A 23349-nucleotide genomic window follows, 5' to 3' on the forward strand; every position below is an offset into this window, starting at 1 on the left:
CCCATAGAACACCTGTGGAGAGATCTCAAAATGGCAGTTTGGAGAAGGCACCCTTCAAATCTCAGGGACCTGGAGCAGTTTGCCAAAGAAGAATGATCTAAAATTCCAGCAGAGCATTGTAAGAAACTCATTGATGGTTACCGGAAGTGGTTGCTAGCAGTTATTTTGGCTAAAGGTTGTGCAACCAAGTATTAGGCTAAGGGTGCCAATACTTTTGTCTGGCCCATTTTTGGAGTTTTGTGTGAAATGATCAATGATTTGATTTTTGTTTCATTCTCTTTTGTGTTTTTTCATTGCAAGCAAAATAAATGAAGATAATAATACTAAAGAATTTGTGATTGCAATCATTTTCAGGAAGAAACTGAGTATTATCTGACAGAACTGCAGGGGTGCCAATACTTTTGGCCAGCACTGTATAAGAGCCCACTGGTGGTGGCCGCAGCTTATAGGCCATAAAACTGGTGACAGGTTCCCTTTAATGAGTGGAATTTTGTGCAGGAAATAATGCACACTACACATGTAGAGTGCATATATATTACTAGAAGGTGGCCCGATTCTACGCATCGGGTATTCTAGAATTTACGTATTGTGTAGTTCATGTATGATTTTTGTTATATATATATATATATATATATATATATATATATATATATATATATATATATAGAGAGAGATGTTGTTGTCTGTAGTTACCAAGTGTTTGTGTAGGGCGCTGTACATGTTCTGGGTGTTGTCTGGGTGTGACGGGGGGTGAGAGCGGTGTTGTATGTGTGTTGCGTGTGTTGCGTTGTTTGTGGAGCGCTGTGTGTCTGTAGCGTTGTGTGTGTGTTGCGCGGTTTGTGTGTGTGTGGTGTGTTTTGGGGGGAGGTATGTTTTGTGCAATGTGTGTGTTGTGCGGTATGTGCGTATATTTGTGTGTGCCGCGGTGTTTGTGTGTTGGGTGTTGTGTGTGTGCAGCGTTGTCTGTGTGTGTCTGTGTAGGGCAGTTGTTTGTGGTTCCCAGTGTGTGTGTGTGTGTGTGGTGTGTTGTGCAGTGCGCGCGCGCGCGTGTGTGTGTGTGTGTGTGTGTGTGCATCAGCCTCTCTTCTCTCAGCCTACCTCTCCCAGCCTCCCTCCTCCCAGCCTCCCTCAGCATCAGCCTCCCTCTCCCAGCCTCCCCAGCATCAGCCTCCGCCAGCATCAGCCTCTCTCCTTCCAGCCTCCTCCAGCATCAGCCTCCCTCTCCCAGCCTTCCCCAGGATCAGCCTCTCTCCTCCCAGCCTCCGTCCTCCCAGCCTTCCCCAGCATCAGCTTTCCCCTCCCAGCCTCCCTCAGCATCAGCCTTCCCCAGCATCAGCCTCCCGTTCCCAGCCTTCCCCAGGATCAGCCTCTCTCCTCCCAGCCTCCTTCCTCCCAGCCTTCCCCAGCATCAGCTTTCCCATCCCAGCCTCCCTCAGCATCAGCCTCCCTCAGCATCAGCCTCCACCAGCATTAGCCTCTCTCCTTCCAGCCTCCTCCAGCATCAGCCTCCCTCTCCCAGCCTTCCCCAGGATCAGCCTCTCTCCTCCCAGCCTCCGTCCTCCCAGCCTTCCCCAGCATCAGCTTTCCCCTCCCAGCCTCCCTCAGCATCAGCCTTCCCCAGCATCAGCCTCCCGTTCCCAGCCTTCCCCAGGATCAGCCTCTCTCCTCCCAGCCTCTGTCCTCCCAGCCTTCCCCAGCATCAGCTTTCCCCTCCCAGCCTCCCTCAGCATCAGCCTCCCTCAGCATCAGCCTCCCGTTCCCAGCCTTCCCCAGGATCAGCCTCTCTCCTCCCAGCCTCCTTCCTCCCAGCCTCCCTCAGCATCAGCCTTCCCCTCCCAGTCTCCCCCAGCATCAGCCTCCCCAAGCATCAGCCTCCACCAGCATTAGCCTCTCTCCTTCCAGCCTCCCCCAGCATCAGCCTCCCCAAGCATCAGCCTCCACCAGCATCAGCCTCCCTCGTCCCAGCCTCCCCCTCCCAGCCTCCCCCAGCATCAGCCTCTCTCCTCCCAGCCTTCCCCATGATCAGCCTCTCTGCTCCCAGCCTCCTCCAGCACGCCGTGCTCCTCTGCCGACACTCACACACCCGATCGCATCCACTCACACACACCCGATCGCATCCACTCACACACACCCGATCGCATCCACTCACACACACCCGATCGCATCCACTCACACACACCCGATCGCATCCACTCACACACACCCGATCGCATCCACTCACACACACCCGATCGCATACACTCACACACACAGACACTGACGATATCGCACATACGCGCTTATACTCACAACATCCGGGGATATCACATGCTTCTGGCCATGTGATCCTCCGGCAGGTCCTGGAAGATCACAACAGCACAGTATCGAGGCCGAGAAGCAAGCGATATCCCAGGATGTTGTGAGTATGTGGATGCGATGTGATGTGTGAGGTGTGTGTGAGTGTGATCTGATTTGTGTGTGTATGTGTGTGTGTGTGTGTGTGCTGTTATGTGTCTGTATTTTCCGCAGCTGCAGGACCTTGATGTGTGGATGCGATGTGAGGTGTGTGTGAGCCGGTGTACCCTGGTAACTATGATACACATCGGGTAACTAAGGGACCTTAGTTACCCGATGTGTATAATGGTTACCAGCTTTCACGGCCTCCGTGAAGATCCCAGCATCGCAAGGTTATGTCTGGCACTGCTGGGATCCTGACGGAGCCGGTGTAGAAGCAAGCGATATCCCAGCATGTTGTGATGTGTGAGGTGTGTGTGAGAGTGAGTGTGAGAGTGAGTGTGATCTGATGTGTGTGTGTACTCACCTGGGAATCGGGGCTCCGAGTCAGTTGGGCCAGAGCGAGCGTGGATTGCGTGAGGGGGGCGGGGCCTGCAGAGAGCCGGGGCGAGAGGCCAATCCGTGTGGGGGGGCGGGGCCATGGCGAGCCCAGCGGCCAATCAGCTTTGTGTCACCGTAAGGACACAATTTCGGAGCATGACAGACAGACAGACAGACAGAATAAGGCAATTATATATATAGATTACTGTATTTTATTATTTATATTTTGAGCACCATTAATTCCATGGTGCTGAACATGAGGAGGACTTACATACAAAACACAAGTATAAATTACAATGAACAAAGTTGATAAGGAATGACTTCTCAGTCTCGCGTAGTCCTGTACATGTACGGCGGATGTCGTAAAGGGTGAATATTGAACATATTTCCCATATAAAGTCTTTAACATCAGTTATCACTTACCCTTTTACTGTATTTTTTTCGCTGACATCCCTAAAGCATAAATAAAAAATATATATTGAAAACAACAGTCAGGCAAAATATAATAAAGTAAACAATCTATATTTGGCCCTCCTTTTTCCCATTTTATTATCACTCCAATTTACTTGACCTAAGAATTTTAATTATAATAGATTATATAATAGTGTATTCACAAATGCCCTTAAGGGCTTATTCAGATGACCGTTCCATCTGTTCTGTTCAGTTCCTGTTTTTTGTGGACCTACTGACAGGACCATCTTTTCAATGTCTTTTGTGTAGGATCGGAAGACACACAGAAGCACTTCCGTGTGCATCAGATCCTACAAAAAAAAAACACATCGGATGCCATATGTCCGTTCCGTTATTATGGAATATGTCCTATTCTGTGCCGTAATAACGGACCATGACTTAATACAAGTCAATGGGTCCGCAAAATCCCCGGAAGCTGAACAGAAGCACTTCCGTGTGACTTCCGTCGGGTGCCCCTGCAGTCTGTGTCCCGCTCCTGCGCCAGCCCCGCAGCTGCCCACACTGCAGTGTGTCCGCATCTGTCCGCACTGCAGTATGTTAGCATCTGTCCGCACTGCAGTGTGTCAGCATCTACCCGCACTGCAGTGTGTCATCATCTACCCGCACTGCAGTGTGTCATCATCTACCCGCACTGCAGTGTGTCAGCATCTGCTCGCACTGCAATGTGTCAGCATCTGTCTGCACTACAGTGTGTTAGCATCTGTCCGCACTGCAGTGTGTCAGCATCTGCCCGCACTGCAGTGTAAGCAGCTGCGAGGATGACGAGCGCCGACTTTAGGAGGTTAGCAAAGTTCATTACCTGTGGTGATAAAGTCCTGCATTTTTTACATCAGCGCTCGTCACTGACTTCCATGCCAGCCGCGTTCTCACATCAAGTCTCGCAGACGGCCCAAGACTGTGACTAGCGGTGACGTCACAGGCCGCTTACGATACTTCGCTTGTGAACGTAGCAGACAATGGAAGTCAGTGACGAGCACTAACGTCAGGAGTGTGGCAGCGTTCATCACCCAGGTAATGCACCTAGCTAGCCTCATGAAGTCAGAGCTCGTCATGCCCTGCAGTGACCTGGCCTGATCTAATGATGTTAGCTCAGGTCACTGCACTGCTCTCCCAGCCAATGGGGAACATTCTATTCTTCAGTGACTAGGACAGTGACTATGGATCATCGTGGGACCCCCATATTGGATTACGCTGGACCCGGATTTCTTTTTTTCTTTCCAATAAATTGGTGAAAGAGGGAATGTGTTGGAGAGTGTTTTTTAAAATAAATTATTACTGACTGGCATAGTGATGTCGGGTATTGGATAGACGCCGTGACATCACGAACCTCTGGGCTTAATGCCAGGTGACATTACATTACAGCTGGTATCAACCCCATATATTACCCCGCTTGCCACCACACCAGGGCATTCGGGATGGGCCAGGTAAAGTCCCGGGACTGTTGCATCTAATGGATGTGGCAATTCCGGCTGGCTGATATTTTTAGGCTGGGGGCGCTCTCAATAACGTGGGTCTCCCCAGCCTGAGAATATCAGACCGCAGCTGTGAGGCTTTATCTTGACTGGTTTCAAAATTGGGGGGGGACCGCACGCCGATATTTTTAAAATTATTCATTGTACTGTACAATATAGATCCTCCCCGCAGCTGTGATTGGTTGCAGTCAGACAGCTGTCACTCAGCGTGGGGACATGTCTGACTGCAATAAATCACACACGCCGGTGAGGAGGGAAGCAGTGAATATGAAATAAGCCTAATGAACGGCTGGCTCAAGAAGAACAAAGAGCTGCCACATCAGTAATGTGACAGCCGTGCCGATGATCAGTGAGTATGTAGCGCTTGCTCCTACCCCTTTGTGCCGGATTCTGTTCCCCATAGAACTTTAACTTTATTCAGGGGTATTGACATTTCTGTGTGTTTATAGTTGGAAGAGAGAAAGTAATTAAACTATTATACAGATTCAAAGTACATAAATAATGAACATCTACTTACTTATCAAAGACTGCTTTAACTTTCAGCTGATAATTCAGCTCTTGAAGTTTGACCAAAAGCCTGTAAGAAAGATTAGTTTAGTTATGTAATTTAAAAATAATGAATTAAAAATGTTTAACATTTTAAATATAAAATCGAGCTTTCCATAAACTGCAAAAGAATTTGTAATGAAATGGCATATTATATAAATTAACTATTATTGCTATATTGAAAAGCTTTATTCATCTTGTTAAACTATATCTTAAAAAATCAATATTATCTTACCGTATTTTCTTATTAGGGTAGGATGATTAAAAAAATGAATTTAATTTACTGGTATATCATGAAAACAAAATTCTGATTTTCATTAGAATCAGGAAAATTATATTAGCCTTGTGTTTACAGCAGCAGAATGAAACAAACAGTGAACATAACAGAAATTGTAACCAATGCATAATTCAACAGTATTTCACCCCCTGCACACAAAAAGGAAATTTAATAAAAAGTGAGAAAAAAAATAAAAATAAAAATAGTTAAATGTGTCGTGTTATCAGAGTATATGATGACTAGAAGGTGGCCCGATTCTACGCATCGGGTATTCTAGAATTTACGTATTGTGTAGTTCATGTATGATTTTTGTTATATATATATATATATATATATATAGAGAGAGATGTTGTTGTGTGTAGTTACCAAGTGTTTGTGTAGGCGCTGTACATGTTCTGGGTGTTGTCTGGGTGTGACGGGGGGTGAGAGCGGTGTTGTATGTGTGTTGCGTGTGTTGCGTTGTTTGTGGAGCGCTGTGTGTCTGTAGCGTTGTGTGTGTGTTGCGCGGTTTGTGTGTGTGTGGTGTGTTTTGGGGGGAGGTATGTTTTGTGCAATGTGTGTGTTGTGCGGTATGTGCGTATATTTGTGTGTGCCGCGGTGTTTGTGTGTTGGGTGTTGTGTGTGTCCAGCGTTGTCTGTGTGTGTGGGTGTCTGTGTAGGGCAGTTGTTTGTGGTTCCCAGTGTGTGTGTGTGTGTGTGTGGTGTGTTGTGCAGTGCGCGCGCGTGTGTGTGTGTGTGTGTGTGTGTGCATCAGCCTCTCTTCTCTCAGCCTACCTCTCCCAGCCTCCCTCCTCCCAGCCTCCCTCAGCATCAGCCTCCCTCTCCCAGCCTCCCCAAGCATCAGCCTCCACCAGCATCAGCCTCTCTCCTTCCAGCCTCCCCCAGCATCAGCCTCCGCCAGCATCAGCCTCTCTCCTTCCAGCCTCCTCCAGCATCAGCCTCCCTCTCCCAGCCTTCCCCAGGATCAGCCTCTCTCCTCCCAGCCTCCGTCCTCCCAGCCTTCCCCAGCATCAGCTTTCCCCTCCCAGCCTCCCCCAGCATCAGCCTCCGCCAGCATCAGCCTCTCTCCTTCCAGCCTCCTCCAGCATCAGCCTCCCTCTCCCAGCCTTCCTCAGGATCAGCCTCTCTCCTCCCAGCCTCCGTCCTCCTAGCCTTCCCCAGCATCAGCTTTCCCCTCCCAGCCTCCCTCAGCATCAGCCTTCCCCAGCATCAGCCTCTCTCCTCCCAGCCTCAGCCTCTCTCCTTCCAGCCTCCCCCAGCATCAGCCTCTCTCCTTCCAGCCTCCCTCAGCATCAGCCTCCCCTTCCCAGCCTTCCCCAGGATCAGCCTCTCTCCTCCCAGCCTCCTTCCTCCCAGCCTCCCCCTCCCAGCCTCCCTCAGCATCAGCCTTCCGCTCCCAGTCTCCCCCAGCATCAGCCTCCCCAAGCATCAGCCTCCACCAGCATCAGCCTCTCTCCTTCCAGCCTCCCCCAGCATCAGCCTCTCTCCTTCCAGCCTCCCTCAGCAGCCTCCCGTTCCCAGCCTTCCCCAGATCAGCCTCTCTCCTCCCAGCCTCCCTCAGCATCAGCCTTCCCCTCCCAGTCTCCCCCAGCATCAGCCTCCCCAAGCATCAGCCTCCACCAGCATTAGCCTCTCTCCTTCCAGCCTCCCCCAGCATCAGCCTCCCCAAGCATCAGCCTCCACCAGCATCAGCCTCCCTCGTCCCAGCCTCCCCCAGCATCAGCCTCCCCCTCCCAGCCTCCCCCAGCATCAGCCTCTCTCCTCCCAGCCTTCCCCATGATCAGCCTCTCTGCTCCCAGCCTCCTCCAGCACGCCGTGCTCCTCTGCCGACACTCACACACCCGATCGCATCCACTCACACACACCCGATCACATCCACTCACACACACCCGATCGCATCCACTCACACACACCCGATCGCATCCACTCACACACACCCGATCGCATCCACTCACACACACCCGATCGCATCCACTCACACACACCCGATCGCATCCACTCACACACACCCGATCGCATCCACTCACACACACCCGATCGCATCCACTCACATACACCCGATCGCATCCACTCACACACACCCGATCGCATCCACTCACACACACCCGATCGCATACACTCACACACACAGACACTGACGATATCGCACATACGCGCTGATACTCACAACATCCGGAGATATCACATGCCTCTGGCCATGTGATCCTCCGTCAGGTCCTGGAAGATCACAACAGCACAGTATCGAGGCCGAGAAGCAAGCGATATCGGCGGATGCTGTGAGTGTGTGGATGCGATGTGAGGTGTGTGTGATGTGTGTGTGAGGTGTGTGTGTGTGAGAGTGAGTGTGATCTGATGTGTGTGTATGTTTGTGTGTGTGCTGTTATGTGTGTGCGTGTGGATCTTCCGCCGCAGCAGGACCTTGATGCGCTTGTAACCATGCGAGCATGGTTACCAACGTATCCACACCACTCCCGTGCGAGCGGGGGCCAGGGGGGGGGGGGGGGAGGGGAGTACAGTACTCACCTCCGTGACAGCCGTGTTGTCAGTTCGGGGAATGCGCGGGGGTGGTGTGGGTGGGGGGAGAGGGGGGGAGTACAGTACTCACCTCCGTGACAGCCGTGTCAGTTCGGGGAATGCGCGGGGGGAGGGAGGGGGCGGGGCTAGAGCTAGCGTGCATTGCGTGAGGGGGGCGGGGCGTGGCGTGGCCGAATTGCCAATGCCTGCAGGGTGCCGGGGCGAGAGGCCAATCTGTGGGGGGGGGCGGAGCCTGGGCGAGCGGCTGGCCAATCCGTGTGGGGGCGCAGCCTGGGCGAGCGGCCAATCGGTGTGGGGGGGCGGGGCCATGGCGAGCCCAGCGGCCAATCAGCTTTGTGTCACCGTAAGGACACAATTTTGGAGCATGACAGACAGACAGATAGACAGACAGACAGACAGACAGATAGACAGAATAAGGCAATTATATATATAGATTAAAAAATAACACGTAATATAACAAGACATACTCACAATACTCATATGTCATACAAGCAGGGCACACATTAGATATGTCACAAAAGCACAAGGCATACCAGATGACATCAGATAAACAGAGTATACATCTCACAAACTCACATCAAACAAACACAAAGCACATGCCACAAAGCGCAAGGCACACAACACACACGTCACACAAGCCCAGCACTTACATCACTCACAAAAAGCGTCCACATCACAAGAGCTCTGCACTCAAGTCAACAAAGTACAGCGCTGATGTAATGGTGCTGGCTTCCCCGCACTGTCCCACTTCCTCCCCCAGCAGAGACACTGGCGCACTCACCTATCCGGCCGCTCAATGGTGGTTCCTGTCCCTATCACTGCCTCCTGCTCCCGGGCTTCCATATGCCGCACAAGTCTCCTGGGTGTGTGCTTAGGGTGAGTATGCGTTCTTTCCTCCTCTTAAAGGGCCAGCGTTTCCTAGCCCTATGGCTGAGAGCCACTGCATATTTAAGGCATCCTGAGCAACATGGTCATTCAGTTAGTTGCATATTTGCTAGCTGTCAGGTCTCATATCCTATGCCTGTATCCTGTGACTGCTAAACCCATACCTATGTTCTGGTACAGTCTACATCATGTTCTAAATTATTCTGCAAATTACATTTTTCTCTGATTTTCCTAAATGGTCGATGCAAATTACAGTTAGTCTAATTAAAAGTCATCACCCGTTAGAGTATACATTGAATTTTATTGAAGAAACCTCCCAATGATAACCGTATAATCTTCAAAATTAAAAAAAAATCAAAATGCACTGTTCCAAATTATTAGGCACAGTAGACTTTCTAAACATTTTATGTTATTAATAACTGAAAATGCTCATTTGTGGAATTTGTAGCATTAGGAGGTCACATTCACTGAAATAAAAAGCTATTAAAATCTAAAATATCCGGGGGGCGTGGCCAGCAGGCAGCATGAGCGGTCGCACTTGAGAGCAGCTCCGCAGTCCAACGCTGATTTATCCTATTAATCCTGCCGAAATTGGTGCCTAAATACACCTCCGGATTACCTGTGGTGCGGTGATCATTCTGACCGGTAATATGAGTAGAGGTCGCAGTGCTGCGGCGGCTGAGAAGCTGAAGAAATTTGCCCGAGACTCCCAGCAAGATGGCGCCGGTAAACAGGCAGAGCGGGAAGCCAGTGAGGCGGAGGAGGAGGAGGACATGGAGGCCGGATCCAAGGGATCGCAGGAGCTGACCTTGCAGCAAGTCACTACGCAATTACTTGCAGCGATCCAGGATTCAAAAGTGTCGCTGACGGGCAAAATTGAGGAGGTTAAGATCGATGCGGGTCTCCTCAGGCTGTATTTGCAAAATATAAAAGAGCGGGTAAAGGAGACGGAGAAGCGGATCTCCACGCTGGAGGACGACGCAAGAGCGACGCCGGGCAGACTATCCTCTTTGGAAAGTGCGGCAAACAACTGGGCACAGAGGGCTGATGATCTGGAAAATCGCCTGCATCGCAACAATTTAAGAATCCTAGGGATGCCGGAGAGAACAGAAGGGAGCGACCCATGTAAGTTCCTGGAAACATGGCTCTCTGAAACTTTCCCTGATGCGACGTTGTCAGCGGCCTTCGCCATAGAAAGAGACCACCGGGTGCCGGCCAGACCTCCTCCTCCGGGAGCGCAGCCCAGACCCCTCTTGGCCCGACTGATGAGCAGCAGGGATAGAGACGCGATCCTTAGTGCGGCGAGACGCAAGGGCCCGATCTCACATAACAATGCTTCCATATTGATCTTCCCTGACTTCTCTGCGTCTCTCCAGAAAACAAGGGCATCCTTCATCCATGTGAAAAAACGCCTTAGAGAACACCAAATTGCCTACTCCATGATCTTCCCAGCTCGTCTCAAAGTGGTTCATCAAGAGCGTTCTTGTTCTTCACCTCTCCTGCGGAAGCGGATGACTGGATCAACTCACTGAAAAGGAAACGCTGATGTGCTGCAGATATGGGCGATGTCCGGAAGGTCGTTGTTGTGCTGGCACCGCGGTTTCGACCCACTTATTTCTTCTTCTCCGGAGTGAGGTCGGTAATGCGATTCTAATTCCTGGGACGTCGTGTCTGAAATCGCTGTTGCGATCGCTTTATGATCCTCCACTGCTGGTATTCGGCGTCCCTTCTAACTGAAGGCGCGAAATATTTTTTTCCTCCTCTTCTTCTGTCATGTGAGTGGAGCGGGGCTCGGGATCGCTGTTGCGCCAGTTCCCCGATCTCCTGGTTCCAGATCGCTGACAAGCTGATGATCTTATCAGGATGCGCTGGTGCACTTGTGGCCCTCCGGAAGCATGTGAGCTACTGGGTGCGATCATTATTGGCCTTCCATTGAGCCAGTTTCCTGGTCGGCCCCCTCGCGTCTGGTTTGCTGGAGGTCGCGTCTTTGGATGTGACGTGGTCTGCGATCACTGCTAAGTTCAGTTTGAGTTCCAGATTACTTTGGTCGCAGGTGCGTCGCTTATGGGACCGGACCGAGGTGAAGTCAGGCGGGACTTGGGCCAGACTGCTGCTGCGGCACCAAGAACACTTTCAAGCGGAATCATGCCATCCTGTATCTCTCGATCCAATACGGGACTCCATTTTGGGTTTGCAACATTTGGCAACACACTTAAGTTCATAATGTTGATTTCTATTTCAGAGCTGTATTAAGTCTCTTAGGCTACCATTTATCTTATAACCTAAGGCTACCTGCAAATATTCCTTTCATTTCCTTCACACTTCCATCCCTTCTCTCCCCCTCCCCCCTTTGCTTAACCCCTCATCCCCCCTCTCCCCCCCCTTACCCCACCCCTTGTCCCCTTATCCCCCCTCCCCTCTTTAGGTCTCCCCCTTGCTCTTTCCCCCAGCCTCCCCCTCATCCCCCTCCCTCCCCCTCTCCCCCCCAGCTTCCTCACATGTTCTCCCCCATCTACCTTTCTTCCTTCCTTCTTCACATTTCTCACATCTTCCCCCCTCCATACTTCTCCATTTTCTACATTCTCCCTCCCCCCCTCCTCCCCCCCCCTTTTTCTTTTTTTTCTTCTCTCTCTTCTTCTCTCTCATCTCTCTTCTCCTCTCTCTTTCTCTCCTCCCCCTGCCCTCTTTCTTTTTCTCTTTCCTTCTCCCCCCTTCTTCTCTCCCTTATTTCTATACCCCTCTATTCTTGTTCCTTCTCTTATTTATGCATGTTAAAGGCTATGTAGCAAGGAAATTGACAAAATTCAAGTTATTGGACTGCAGGAGACGCTTAAGTCCTTGTTTGAGGACACCCCCGTAGCAAGTACAGCATCTAGCCACGTTGGTTCACCCTAGTCGTTGCTAGGGAAAATCTCTCCTGGTCACACTACTGGACCAGTTCTTGTCGGCTGCGTAAGTGCAGCCGATTGTTTGCATTCAAGGGTACGTTTACCCAAGTTCTACTGTAGGTTAAGTTTTTGACATTTTCCATTCAATCTAGCAAGTGGTATCTTTCAATGGCTTTAAGCTTGATGACATGGAATGTTCGGGGACTGAGCACATCCAGGAAAAGGGCGGCAGTATTCGCACGTATCAAAAGATCCAAAGCTCAGATTGTATGTTTACAAGAGACCCACTTATTCTTGGAGACCACTAGAGTGCTTCAGAAGCCTTGGGTTCAATGGTAAGCTCATTCTGTTCATTCCTCATATTCTAGGGGAGTATCAGTGCTAATCCACAAAACACTGCGTTGGGACCCGGGTAAGATTATAAAGGATAATGATGGGAGGTATGTGTTTATCCAGGCTCATATCGATGGGGTAATGATAGTGATCCTGGCCATATACAGTACATCCCCCCTGCGACGGGAATCTCGATACTGTATGAGGCGGCTAAGTTTGCCTCACAATTCCCACAAGCTTTGGTGCTCTGCATGGGGGACTTTATTAATAACCCAGGACTGGATAGATTCAGCACCCGACAGGTCCCGATCTCCCCTACGATACAAACTAGACTGAGTGCATTCCTACAGGAGGTGGGATGGTACGACATGTGGCGGTTTTATAACCCAGTACTGAGAGAATATACATGTTATACTCCGGGGAAAAATTCTCTATCTCGAATTCACTATATCTGTGGAAACGAAAGAGTCTGTGCTTATATACAATCGGTATGTCACTTGCCCAGATCAGTATCAGATCACTCCCCGGTATTTGTAGGCATTAAATGGGAGGGATGTAAATCACATAAACTATCACGGAAAATCAACCCTTGGTGGCTTTCACTCTTTGGAACCAACTATAGGATTCCTGATCAAATCAGGGCATATACTGAGACGAACTCCATGGAAGAGAATCACTCGGCCTATTGGGATGCACTTAAAGCGTATTTGAGGGGATGTTGTCACTCCTCTATCTCCTATCTCAAGAAACAGGCGGCCAGAGAGGAGGAGGAATTGGCCACTCAAAATAGAACGCTAGAACATAGATTTACCTCGGACCCATCTGAGGAAAACAGATCTCAATGGCTACAGGCTGGGAGGAAATATCTTCTGTACTTGCAAGATAAGGCTAAGAGACATGTCTTCTTCACGAACCAGAGGTATTTTGAGCAAGGGAACCAATCTAGTAGTTTACTAGCGTTCTTGGTGCACCAATCCAATAGTTCACCTGCGGTCCTTAAGATTAGAGACCCTAGTGGGGAACCAGTCACTTCCGTCAATGGCATTCTGGAGGTGTTCTTGGATTTCTATAGGAACCTATATGAATCCAGACTGACAGTGTCAAGGGAGGAGATCGCTGATTATCTACGAGGTCTGAGTTTCCCAGATTGACTTCGGCCCAGAGATCGGCCTTGGATGAGCCCATTAGTATGGAGGAGATGGTAGAAGCGATGGGGGCCCTTAACAGGGGTAGGGTGTCTGGTCCGGACGGACTCCCGATTGAAATATTTGACAAATATCAGGGGGGGCTTGCTCCAGCCCTCCTGGAAACGGTTGAGGCTTCGTTCCGCAGGGGACGGTTGCCTGACTCTTTCTATGAGGCAACCATCGTTCTACTGTTGAAACCAGACAAGGACCCATTGGACTGTGGCTCATACAGACCGATCTCTTTGTTGAACTCTGACTATAAAATTCTCACCAAAATACTAGCAACTAGACTCAACAAAGTAATCTCCTCCATAATACATGAAGACCAGTCTGGATTCATTCCGGGTAGAAGTACCTCGGATAATCTGAGGAGGGCGCAGGTGGTCTTACAGATGGGCACCAAGTTGGGGGAGGATTGGGCTCTGGTCTCATTGGATGCGGCCAAGGCCTTTGACTCTATAGAGTGGCCATACCTGCTGGAAGTGCTGCGGCATTTGGTTTCGGCAACGAATTCATTAGATGGATTGAGATTATATATAAAGCACCATCTGCTAACATTCAGGTGGGTGGCGGGGTGTCGGAAACTTTTCCATTGGGGAGGGGAACCAGACAGGGATGTCCCCTATCCCCTCTCCTGTTCACCCTGGCCATGGAGCCGTTGGCGGTGCGCATTCGGGTGGACCCAATTTACCGAGGAGTGAAGCACCGTAAGGGAGATGAACACTTGTCTCTGTAAGCAGACGACTTGTTATTGTTTGCATCTGATCCGGATTCCTCCATTCCTAGGGCTGTGGAACTAATTGACCGATTCGGGGAGTTCTCGGGTCTGGCAATAAACTGGTCAAAGTCGTACCTCCTCTTTCTGTCTCGGGACAGAGAGGAAACGGCGAACACCCACATATGTAGGGTTCCAGTGGTAGATCACTTTAAATACCTTGGGATTATACTGACAAGAAGCCCTTCGGAGATGATAGCAAGAAATATTGCCCCCCTGTTATCACACCTCGGGGAGAAATTTAATAGATGGAGCCAGCTCCCGCTTTCAGTGGCGGGAAGGATTAACCTCCTTAAAATGATAGTGCAACCAAAGTGTCTCTACATTACCCAGCATGTATTTGTGCAGATCCCCCGCTCCTTCTTTCGGACCCTGGATTCCTTAATGATCACCTTTGTCTGGGGTGCTTCCAGATCGAAAGTCCAATTGGCCAAATTACAGAGACCCAAAGACCTGGGGGGTATGGCCCTTCCTAATCTTTATATATACTACCTGGCCGGACAATTGAAATATCTGGGTCAATGGACACTTCCTGGGATGAGGGGTTCTCCGGAGGGATTCTTGGCAGAGTTCACGGGTGTGGATCTCCTATGGCCACTGTGGACAGATCACAAGAGAGCCCCTGAGGGCCCTGTCCTCCCGATACACAAACTAGGGGCCAGGATTTGGAAAGAGGCTAAAGCCATATTCGGATTCCATGACATACCAATTGAGACCCCCTTATGGGATAACCTGGACCTTCCACACTTTTGTGGGTTGCCGGGGTTTGGTGAATGGAGGAATCGCGGAATAGTCTCCCTGAGTTCAATTGTCCGTGATTGTGAACTCCGCCCTTTTGCGCAACTGCGAGCGGAATTCGATCTGCCGGAATCTCATGGGTTTCAGTACCTCCAGATCAGGCACGCCTTTCGGGCTCAGTTCTCTGGTCGTGGGGCTAGATTCTCTTCCTTCCCAATCATTGGAATTATCAGATCACAGGGCCCTGGCGGTCTTATTTCCAAACTATACTCCTCCCTCATTCGGGCCAAAGCCATGAACAGTCCTCTTTCTGTCCGGGAGAAGTGGAGTGCCAGGATTTCTGAAATTGATGATGTAGTGTGGGATGACATTGTCGAATCCCACACTCTGGTCTCTCCCGCAATTAATAATAGACTGATCCAATTATATATAATACACCAGAGTTATATCACTCCCCAGAGACTGAAAAAGATGAATAAATTGGTGGGGGTGGGTTGTCAGAGATGTGGGAGAGACGGTGCAGATTTCTGGCACATGATATGGGAATGCCGGGTCATTCTCTCCTATTGGGGTGAGGTTATAGCGACTCTTTCCACCATACTTCAAAAAACGGTTACTATAAGCCCAATTCTGTGTTTATTCGGGGTGCTAGATGCACACTCCTGGTCCCAAGATGAGAATCTATTAATAAAAAAGGTCCTGTTTTTGGCCCGGAAGGGCATTATACTAAATTGGATGAGCATTCATCCCCCAACTAGAGCATCTTGGATTACAATGGTAAATGCTATAATTCCGTTAGAACAATTTGTATATAAGACGAGAGGTTCTTTACACAAATTTGACAAAATATGGGGTAGATGGTTGGGTTCGCCCTTGACCGGAGGATCACCCGGTTCCCTGACCGATAACCTACAGTCATTACTGTCGCAGTAATTGATACTACTCCAGTGATGGGGAAGGAGAAATATGTAATCCATGAAACTCCGTATCAGCAATGTGACGTGGTCCCTGACACTTGGGTTGTACATTCCTTGTCAATATGGGCTTTTTGCCCCAGGTTGGATATGGCTCGCGAGTTGACACCTTTGAAATATCTACTGTACCAATGCCATGCTGAAAGTAATAGATGTTGACTTGATTGTTGATGCATTATCAGTCTAGCTATTAACCAATTTACACATATTCTTATTGTACAAATTGCTGAATTGTCTTTTATTGTAATGATATACTTAACCTTCAATAAAACGAGTTTAAAACAAAATAAAAAAATATCCTAACAGGCCATGTTACATGTTAACATAGGAACCCCTCTTTGATATCACCTTCACAATTCTTGCATCCATTGAACTTGTGAGTTTTTGGAGAGTTTCTGCTTGAATTTCCTTGCATGATGTCAGAATAGCCTCTCAGAGCTGCTGTTTTGATGTGAACTGCCTCCCACCCTTATAGATCTTTTGCTTGATGATACTCCAAAGGTTCGCTATAGGGTTGAGGTCAGGGGAAGATGGTGGCCACACCATGAGTTTATCTCTTTTTATGCCCATAGCAGCCAATGACACAGAGGTATTCTTTGCAGCATGAGATGGTGCATTGTCATGCATGAAGATGATTTTGCTCCTGAACGCACGTTTCTGCTTTTTGTACCATGGAAGAAAGTTGCCAGTCAGAAACTCTATATACTTTGCAGAGGTGATTTTCACACCTTCAGGAACCCTAAAGGGGCCTACCAGATGTCTCCACATGATTCCGGCCCAAAACATGACTCCTCCACCTCCTTGCTGATGTCACAGCCTTGTTGTGACATGGTGGCCATCCATAAACCATCCACTACTCCATCCATCTGGACCATCCATGGTTGCTCGACACTCATCAAACAAGACTGTTTGAAAATTAGTCTTCATGTATGTCTGGGCCCACTGCAACCGTTTCTGCTTGTGAGCACTGGTTAGGGGTGGTCGAATAGTAGGTTTATTAACCACAGCAAGCCTTTGAAGGATCCTACACCTTGAGGTTCGAGGGACTCCAGAGGCAGCAGCAGTTTCAAATATCTGTTTGCTGGTTTGTAATGGCTTTTTAGCAGCTGCTCTCTTAATCTGATGAACTTGCCTGGCAGAAACCTTCCTCATTCTGCCTTTATCAGCACGAACATGTATGTACTCTGAATCATCCACAAATCTCTTCACAGTACGATGATCACGCTTAAGTTTTCATGAAATATCTAATGTTTTCATCCCTTGCCCAAGGCATTGCACTATTTGATGCTTTTCGGCAGCAGAGAGATCCTTTAACTTTCCCATCCTACTTGAAAACTGTGGCCTGCTGAGGCTTTGTGCGCACTGGAAAATGGAATTTTCTCAAGAAAATTCTGCAGGCATTGAAATATTACCGCACCCGCGGTAAAAAAAACGCATGCGGTTTGCCCGCGGTATTGTTCGCGGTATTGCTGCATGCGGGTTGGCACATGTGCTTTAATACATTCAATGCAATAAAGCACATTGAAAAAAAAAAAGCCTTTTCCTAGATAGCAGATAGATAAATAGATAGAAGAATAGATAGAGAGATAGCTAGATAGTTAGATAGCGGGATAGATAGAGGGATAGATAGACAGAGTCCTTGTGAGCACGCGCTGCATTTCTCACAGTCGGTAGTGTGTTCACATTACGGGTCGTGGGAAATGACCGGTAATTACCTCTCTGCGAGGCTGCATTCAGCTGTGTGTCAGTCGCGGCTGGATGCAAGCATCGCAGGACGTGGATTACGCCGAAGCTGTGGATTACGCCGGATCAGTGTGTTTCGGGGGGGTTAATAAACGGGTGAACCAGGAACTTTTTTGTGTTTTATTTAAAATAAAGGATTTTTCGGTGTGTGTGTTTTTTCACTTTACTTACGGGTTGATCATGTCAGCTGTCTCATAGACGCTGCCATGATCAAGCCTGGACTTAGTGGCGGCGATCCGCCGCCATTAACTCCTTATATTACCCTGACTGCCACAGCATCACGGCAGCAGGAAGAGCCGGGGACACTCCGGTACTGTCGCATAATGGATGCGACAGTCCCGGGACAGCTGCGGCTGATATTCTCGGCTGCGGGAGGGGGGAGGGAGGTGGGGGACATTAACCCTGCCCCTCGCCCTCCCCAGCCTGAGAATACCGGGCCGCCGCTGTATGCTTACCTCGGCTGGACGGTAAAAATACAGCGGAGCCCACGTGTTTTTTTTTCTATATTTCCGTTTGCTTTCTATGTGTATTCTATGTGTCTGTTTGTGAGTGCGATCTGTGTGTGCTATGTCTGTCTGTGTCTGTGATGTGTGTGTGTGTTTACTCTGCTCCGCTTCCTCTTCCTGCCATAATGACATCACTTCCCTGCAAACCGCAGGTAGCGATGTACATTACCGCAGGTAAACCGCAAAATACCGGAGGAAATAACGCAGTAAAACGCAATGAACCGTACAGAATTTGCTGCCTGCGTTATTCCCTGCGGGATTTCACGATTACATTGCAGTTAATGGAGTGAAATCCCGCAGCAACGTGTGGAAAAGAAGTGACATGCAATTGTTTTTGCATGCAAAACATGCAGCTGTCAAATTCCGCATAGTGCGCACAGCATTTTTTTTCCATAGGTTTCGCTGGTGATTCACTGCAGAGATGCATGCAAACATGCAGCAAATCCGCAGGAAATCCGCGGCAAAAACCGGCAAGTGCGCACAGGGCCTTAATATTGTGGAACATCCAGTTTTCCTTTTATTGGGCTCACCTGGCAAACTAATTATCACAAGCATCTGAGATTGATTTCAGTGATCCAAAGAACCCTAAGACACAATACCATCAATGAGTTTCACTGAAAAAATAAAAAAAAAAAAAAAAAAAAAAAATTGCTATGGCACTTACAGTGCCTTGCGAAAGTATTCGGCCCCCTTGAATTTTTCAACCTTTTCCCACATTTCAGGCTTCAAACAAAGATAAAAATGTTATTGTTATAGTAAAGAATCAACAACAATTGGGACACAATTGTGAAGTTGAACGAAATTTATTGCTTATTTTAAACTTTAAAAAAAAAAAAAAATAACTGAAGATTGGGGCGTGCAATATTATTCGCCCCTTTACTTTCAGTACAGCAAACTCACCCCAGAAGTTCATTGAGGATCTCTGAATGATCCAATGTTATCCTAAATGACTGAGGATAATGATAAATATAAACCACCTATTTGTAATCTAGTCTCCGTATAAATGCACCTGCTCTGTGATAGTCTCAGTGTTCTGTTTAAAGCGCAGATAGCATCATAAAGCCCAAGGAACACAAAAGGCAGGTCCGTGATACTGTTGTGGAGAAGTTTAAAGCCGGATTTGATTACAAAAAGATTTCCAAATCTTTAAACATCCCAAGGTGCACTGTGCAAGCAATCATATTGAAATGGAAGGAGTATCATACCAGTAAAAATCTACCAAGACCCGGCCATCCATCCAAACTTTCTTCTCAAACAAGGAGAAGACTGATCAGAGATGCAGCCAAGAGGCCCATGATCACTCTGGATGAACTGCAGAGATCTACAGCTGAGTTGGGAGAGTCTGTCCATAAGACAACAATCTGTCGTACACTGCACAAATCTAGCCTTTATGGAAGAGTGTCAAGGAGAAAGCCATTTCTCAAAGATATTCATAAAAAGTGTTGTTTAAAGTTTGCCACAAGCCACCTGGGAGACACACCAAACATGTAGAAGAAGGTGCTCTGGTCAGATGAAACCAAAATTGAACTATTTGGGCACAATGCCAAACGATATAGAGATATAGAGACATACCCCAAGCAACTTGCAGCTGTAATCGCAGCAAAAGGTGGCGCTACAAAGTATTAACTTAAAGCGGCCGAATAATGATGCACGCCCCACTTTTCAGTTATTTATTTTCTTAAAATAAGCAATAAATTTAGTTCAACTTCACAATTGTGTCCCACTTGTTGATTCTTCACCATAACATTAAAATTTTTATCTTTATGTTTAAGCTTGAAATGTGGGAAAAGGTTGAAAAATTCAAGGGGGCCGAATACTTTTGCAAGGCACTGTAAATCTAATTTGCATAATAATTTGGAATATGGTGTAGTGTATCCAGTATCTGTGTTCCTGTATGTGCCCATTTGGTGTACCTGTCAGTACTTACCGTCCAGTCTATACCAGCTGTCCTGCCTGTACCAGCTGTCCTGCCTGTACCAGACATCCAGACTGTTCCATCCATCTAGCTTGCACCCGAGTCCTTACCTGCATCCCTGACCCCCTAAAGCTGCTACCGTGCCGAGAGTTCCCCTAGAGTGGTACCTGGTGGCTTGGTTCCAGCACATGACAAACCTCACGATCAGAGGCTCTAGTGATGAAGAGGTAGTGACTTAGCTATGCCCCTCCAGGGTGAGCCCTGTCCTAATGTGCAGTAATATATATTGTAGACACTGCACTCTCTACTCAACAAGGGTATAAAAAGACCAACAAATTTGGTTTTTTTCAAAAAATATTTTTGTGTTTTTTTATTTTTCAATGATTTGTCAATACTATAAGTAGAAGAAAATAATACATATGGTGGGACGTTTCGGCCTTAACATCGGCCTTCTTCACGCCGTATTACACTGCAGAAAAGGTAAAAATAAGGTAGAATCAACACATGAAAACACGCTATTTACATATATTTACATTTATACATCAGAAAAAAGAAGAATAGAGTTTCTATCTCAGAAAGGAAAATTTTGCGAAAGGATTTTTTCCATGTCAACATTACATCATTGGACATATGAAGTGCAACATTATATAGTAGGTTACCATAGAGATAACATGTAAAAACCAGGCAAAAAGTGACAGTAGTAAAGGAAAGAACAATATATATGCCACCTACCTCCATAGGGATGAGGGAACTAGTTTCCAAAAGGTGAAGGGAGTGAATATAAGAAGGAATAGAATAGAGGGAACACTCTGGATATTGGTTTTTTCTATTGGTCACAGAAAACAATTCCTGTGAATAAAGGTAAAGGATTGAGTAGGTAGCAGACCAACATATAGAGTAATAAGGACCCCTAGTGGGGATATGTACATCTGGCTTAGTATACCTGATAAGAAGAGTATCTCAGGGTGCATCTGCTTTGGCGAGATCTAATGAGTATGCCCGTGGAGCATTTGGGATTGTGGTCCCTATAGTATAGAATGAAGAATCATGATGAGTATTTTTGCAAAAAAGGTTTAGTAGAGTGTCTATGGGACATGTCGTGGATAGATTAGCTACCTAGTGGTACTGTATATCCTTATTTCAATAATATTGAGAATAATGTAAAACCTTGTTCCGGATATGTTATTCTTGACTACAGCACCACGCTGTTTGTCCTATAGAAAAAGGGGACGTATATAATCAACCAGTCACTGGAGCTATGATACGAGTTATATAGCAGTAGCGATACCTTTCTGGATTCCACAAATGAATTATAATTATTTGTTTGTTCTGTGTTGATCCTTACAGAATGTGGCTCCTTGAAAAAAATGTAAGTTGAGCATAATTAGGATTATTGTACATATGTGTGGTCTTCAGTGTACAATGTAAAGCAATAGTACCTTGGAGCAGACTAGATTATTGATCACCACTTGTTGCAGGGAGTAGTTAACCAGCAGAAGCTTGCTGTAATCTAGGAAGGGTGGTATGTGTCAGGATTGAGAACAAGTACCAGGTCATATAATGAGGCTGCTCAGTATAGTAAGCGTTACCTGTGTTATCCTTATGCAGAAGGTATGTAATGGGGAGTGTGGAGTGTCCCTCTATGGGAAAATTGGACGAGATTAATAGATTATAAATTATAGATTATAAACAGGGTGCTCACAGGTGGAGGGGTGTAGGATCGCATCATACCTTATGGACGCCGTCTTCCCAGACTGTGGCTGCTGCAATGAGGGACTGCGCTCCCCGGCTATTTACTTCCGAAATCCGGAAGTGACGTCAGACGCCGGCGCATGCGCAGTAGCGCTATGCGTTCGTATTAGTGTGAATAAGGTACCGTTAGGTATGTAATAGAGACACAGGCGCCTGCGCAGTTGGTGATTTTTGATACTTAGGGGAATATCTGTACTGGGAAGACGCTTTCATAGTATGTAGAAGTTTGTAACAGTAAATAGAGAGGATGGATGATAGGGGATGAGAATGGAGAAATAAATGACATTATGCAAAACGTAGTGTGGGAATCACACTGCAGATGGTGCATATATACAATACATACAATAAATAGTAAGCGGACATGAGTATATATATGTATAAACACTATGAACAGAGGCACAAATTAACCCTATTGAAGCATAAGTAGTATATCACAATGGTTAAAAGCCATATAGGAGTCGTATGACCTAAAGGAGAAAAAAGTTAATGCATATAGTATAAGGGTCCCAATATACTACAAGGTGAGTACCAGTATAGCATACATAATACTAAGTGGTGGTGCCAATATATACTTTACCATCTAACAGTGGGTGCGTAGTGGAAGCAGAAATGGTGGTGCAGGTTTTTCTTAATTTTTCTGTAAAGAATTACAAGAAGATTAGTCCTCAGGTATCCTACAGTTTAAGATAAACATATGAGAAGTTATTTTGTAGGCCAATCAATTTCTCTATTAAGTCCTTTAGGTGTAAGGGTTTGGAGTTTATATATCCAAAAGCTTTCACGCTTTTTCAAGAGTTCTATGTGGTTGCCACCACGTCGAGGCCTGTGTACTCTGTCTATAACTTGGAACCGTAATTGTGCCACACTATGTCTGGCTTCATGGAAATGGTGAGGGATAGGAAGCCATAATTTCCCACACCTAATGGTCGATTTGTGACTAGCGATTCTATCACCCACATGTTGGATCGTTTCCCCTACATACAGCAAACCACAAGGACACTTGATTATATAAACTACGAAATTACTTTCGCAGGTAAAATGTTCCTTGATCTGAAAACTCTTTCCAGATCTGGGGTGCACAAAATGGTCACCCTTTATCACGTTTGAGCAGGAGGCGCAACTGAGGCAAGGAAAGGTGCCCGTTCGTTTAGGCGCTAAAAATGTTTGAGTGCTGGATTTTTCACTTCCCACATCGGCTTTGACTAGAGAATCTTTTATATTTTGTGGTCTCCTTTTACACATTAGTGGGGGGAGGGTAAATGAACCTACTTCAGGATAAGCCTTTTGGAGAAGCGGCCAGTGGCGATAAATGATGTTATATATTTTGGGCATAGAGGGGTGGTGTGTATGCACAAACGGAATTCTGTCATATTTGATAGTCTCTTTTTCCGTAGGGATAGCAAGGAGAGCCCTTTCCTTCTCTGTTTTTAATAAAGTCTTAGGGTAGTTCCGTACAAGGAACCTCTCAGTCATCTCCTCTAATCTCTGTTTCTTGGTGGTGTCATCTGAGACTATGCGAGTGATCCTTTTAAACTGCG

General features: G+C 47.3%; 1 protein-coding gene across 1 annotated transcript in view; it reads right to left on the reverse strand.

Moving 5' to 3' along the window:
- Window positions 1-23349, reverse strand: part of STAT1 (signal transducer and activator of transcription 1) — an 801166-nt gene that overhangs the window by 402481 nt on the left and 375336 nt on the right. The window contains exons 11-12 of the mRNA XM_075317825.1: window positions 5275-5334; window positions 3238-3267 (exon numbers count right to left, since the gene is read on the reverse strand). Coding sequence (XP_075173940.1) covers window positions 3238-3267; window positions 5275-5334 — 90 coding nt within the window. The remainder of the gene's footprint in view (window positions 1-3237; window positions 3268-5274; window positions 5335-23349) is intronic.

Source organism: Anomaloglossus baeobatrachus, chromosome 7 (genome assembly GCF_048569485.1).
Source record: "Anomaloglossus baeobatrachus isolate aAnoBae1 chromosome 7, aAnoBae1.hap1, whole genome shotgun sequence".
Classification (NCBI taxonomy): domain Eukaryota; kingdom Metazoa; phylum Chordata; class Amphibia; order Anura; family Aromobatidae; genus Anomaloglossus; species Anomaloglossus baeobatrachus.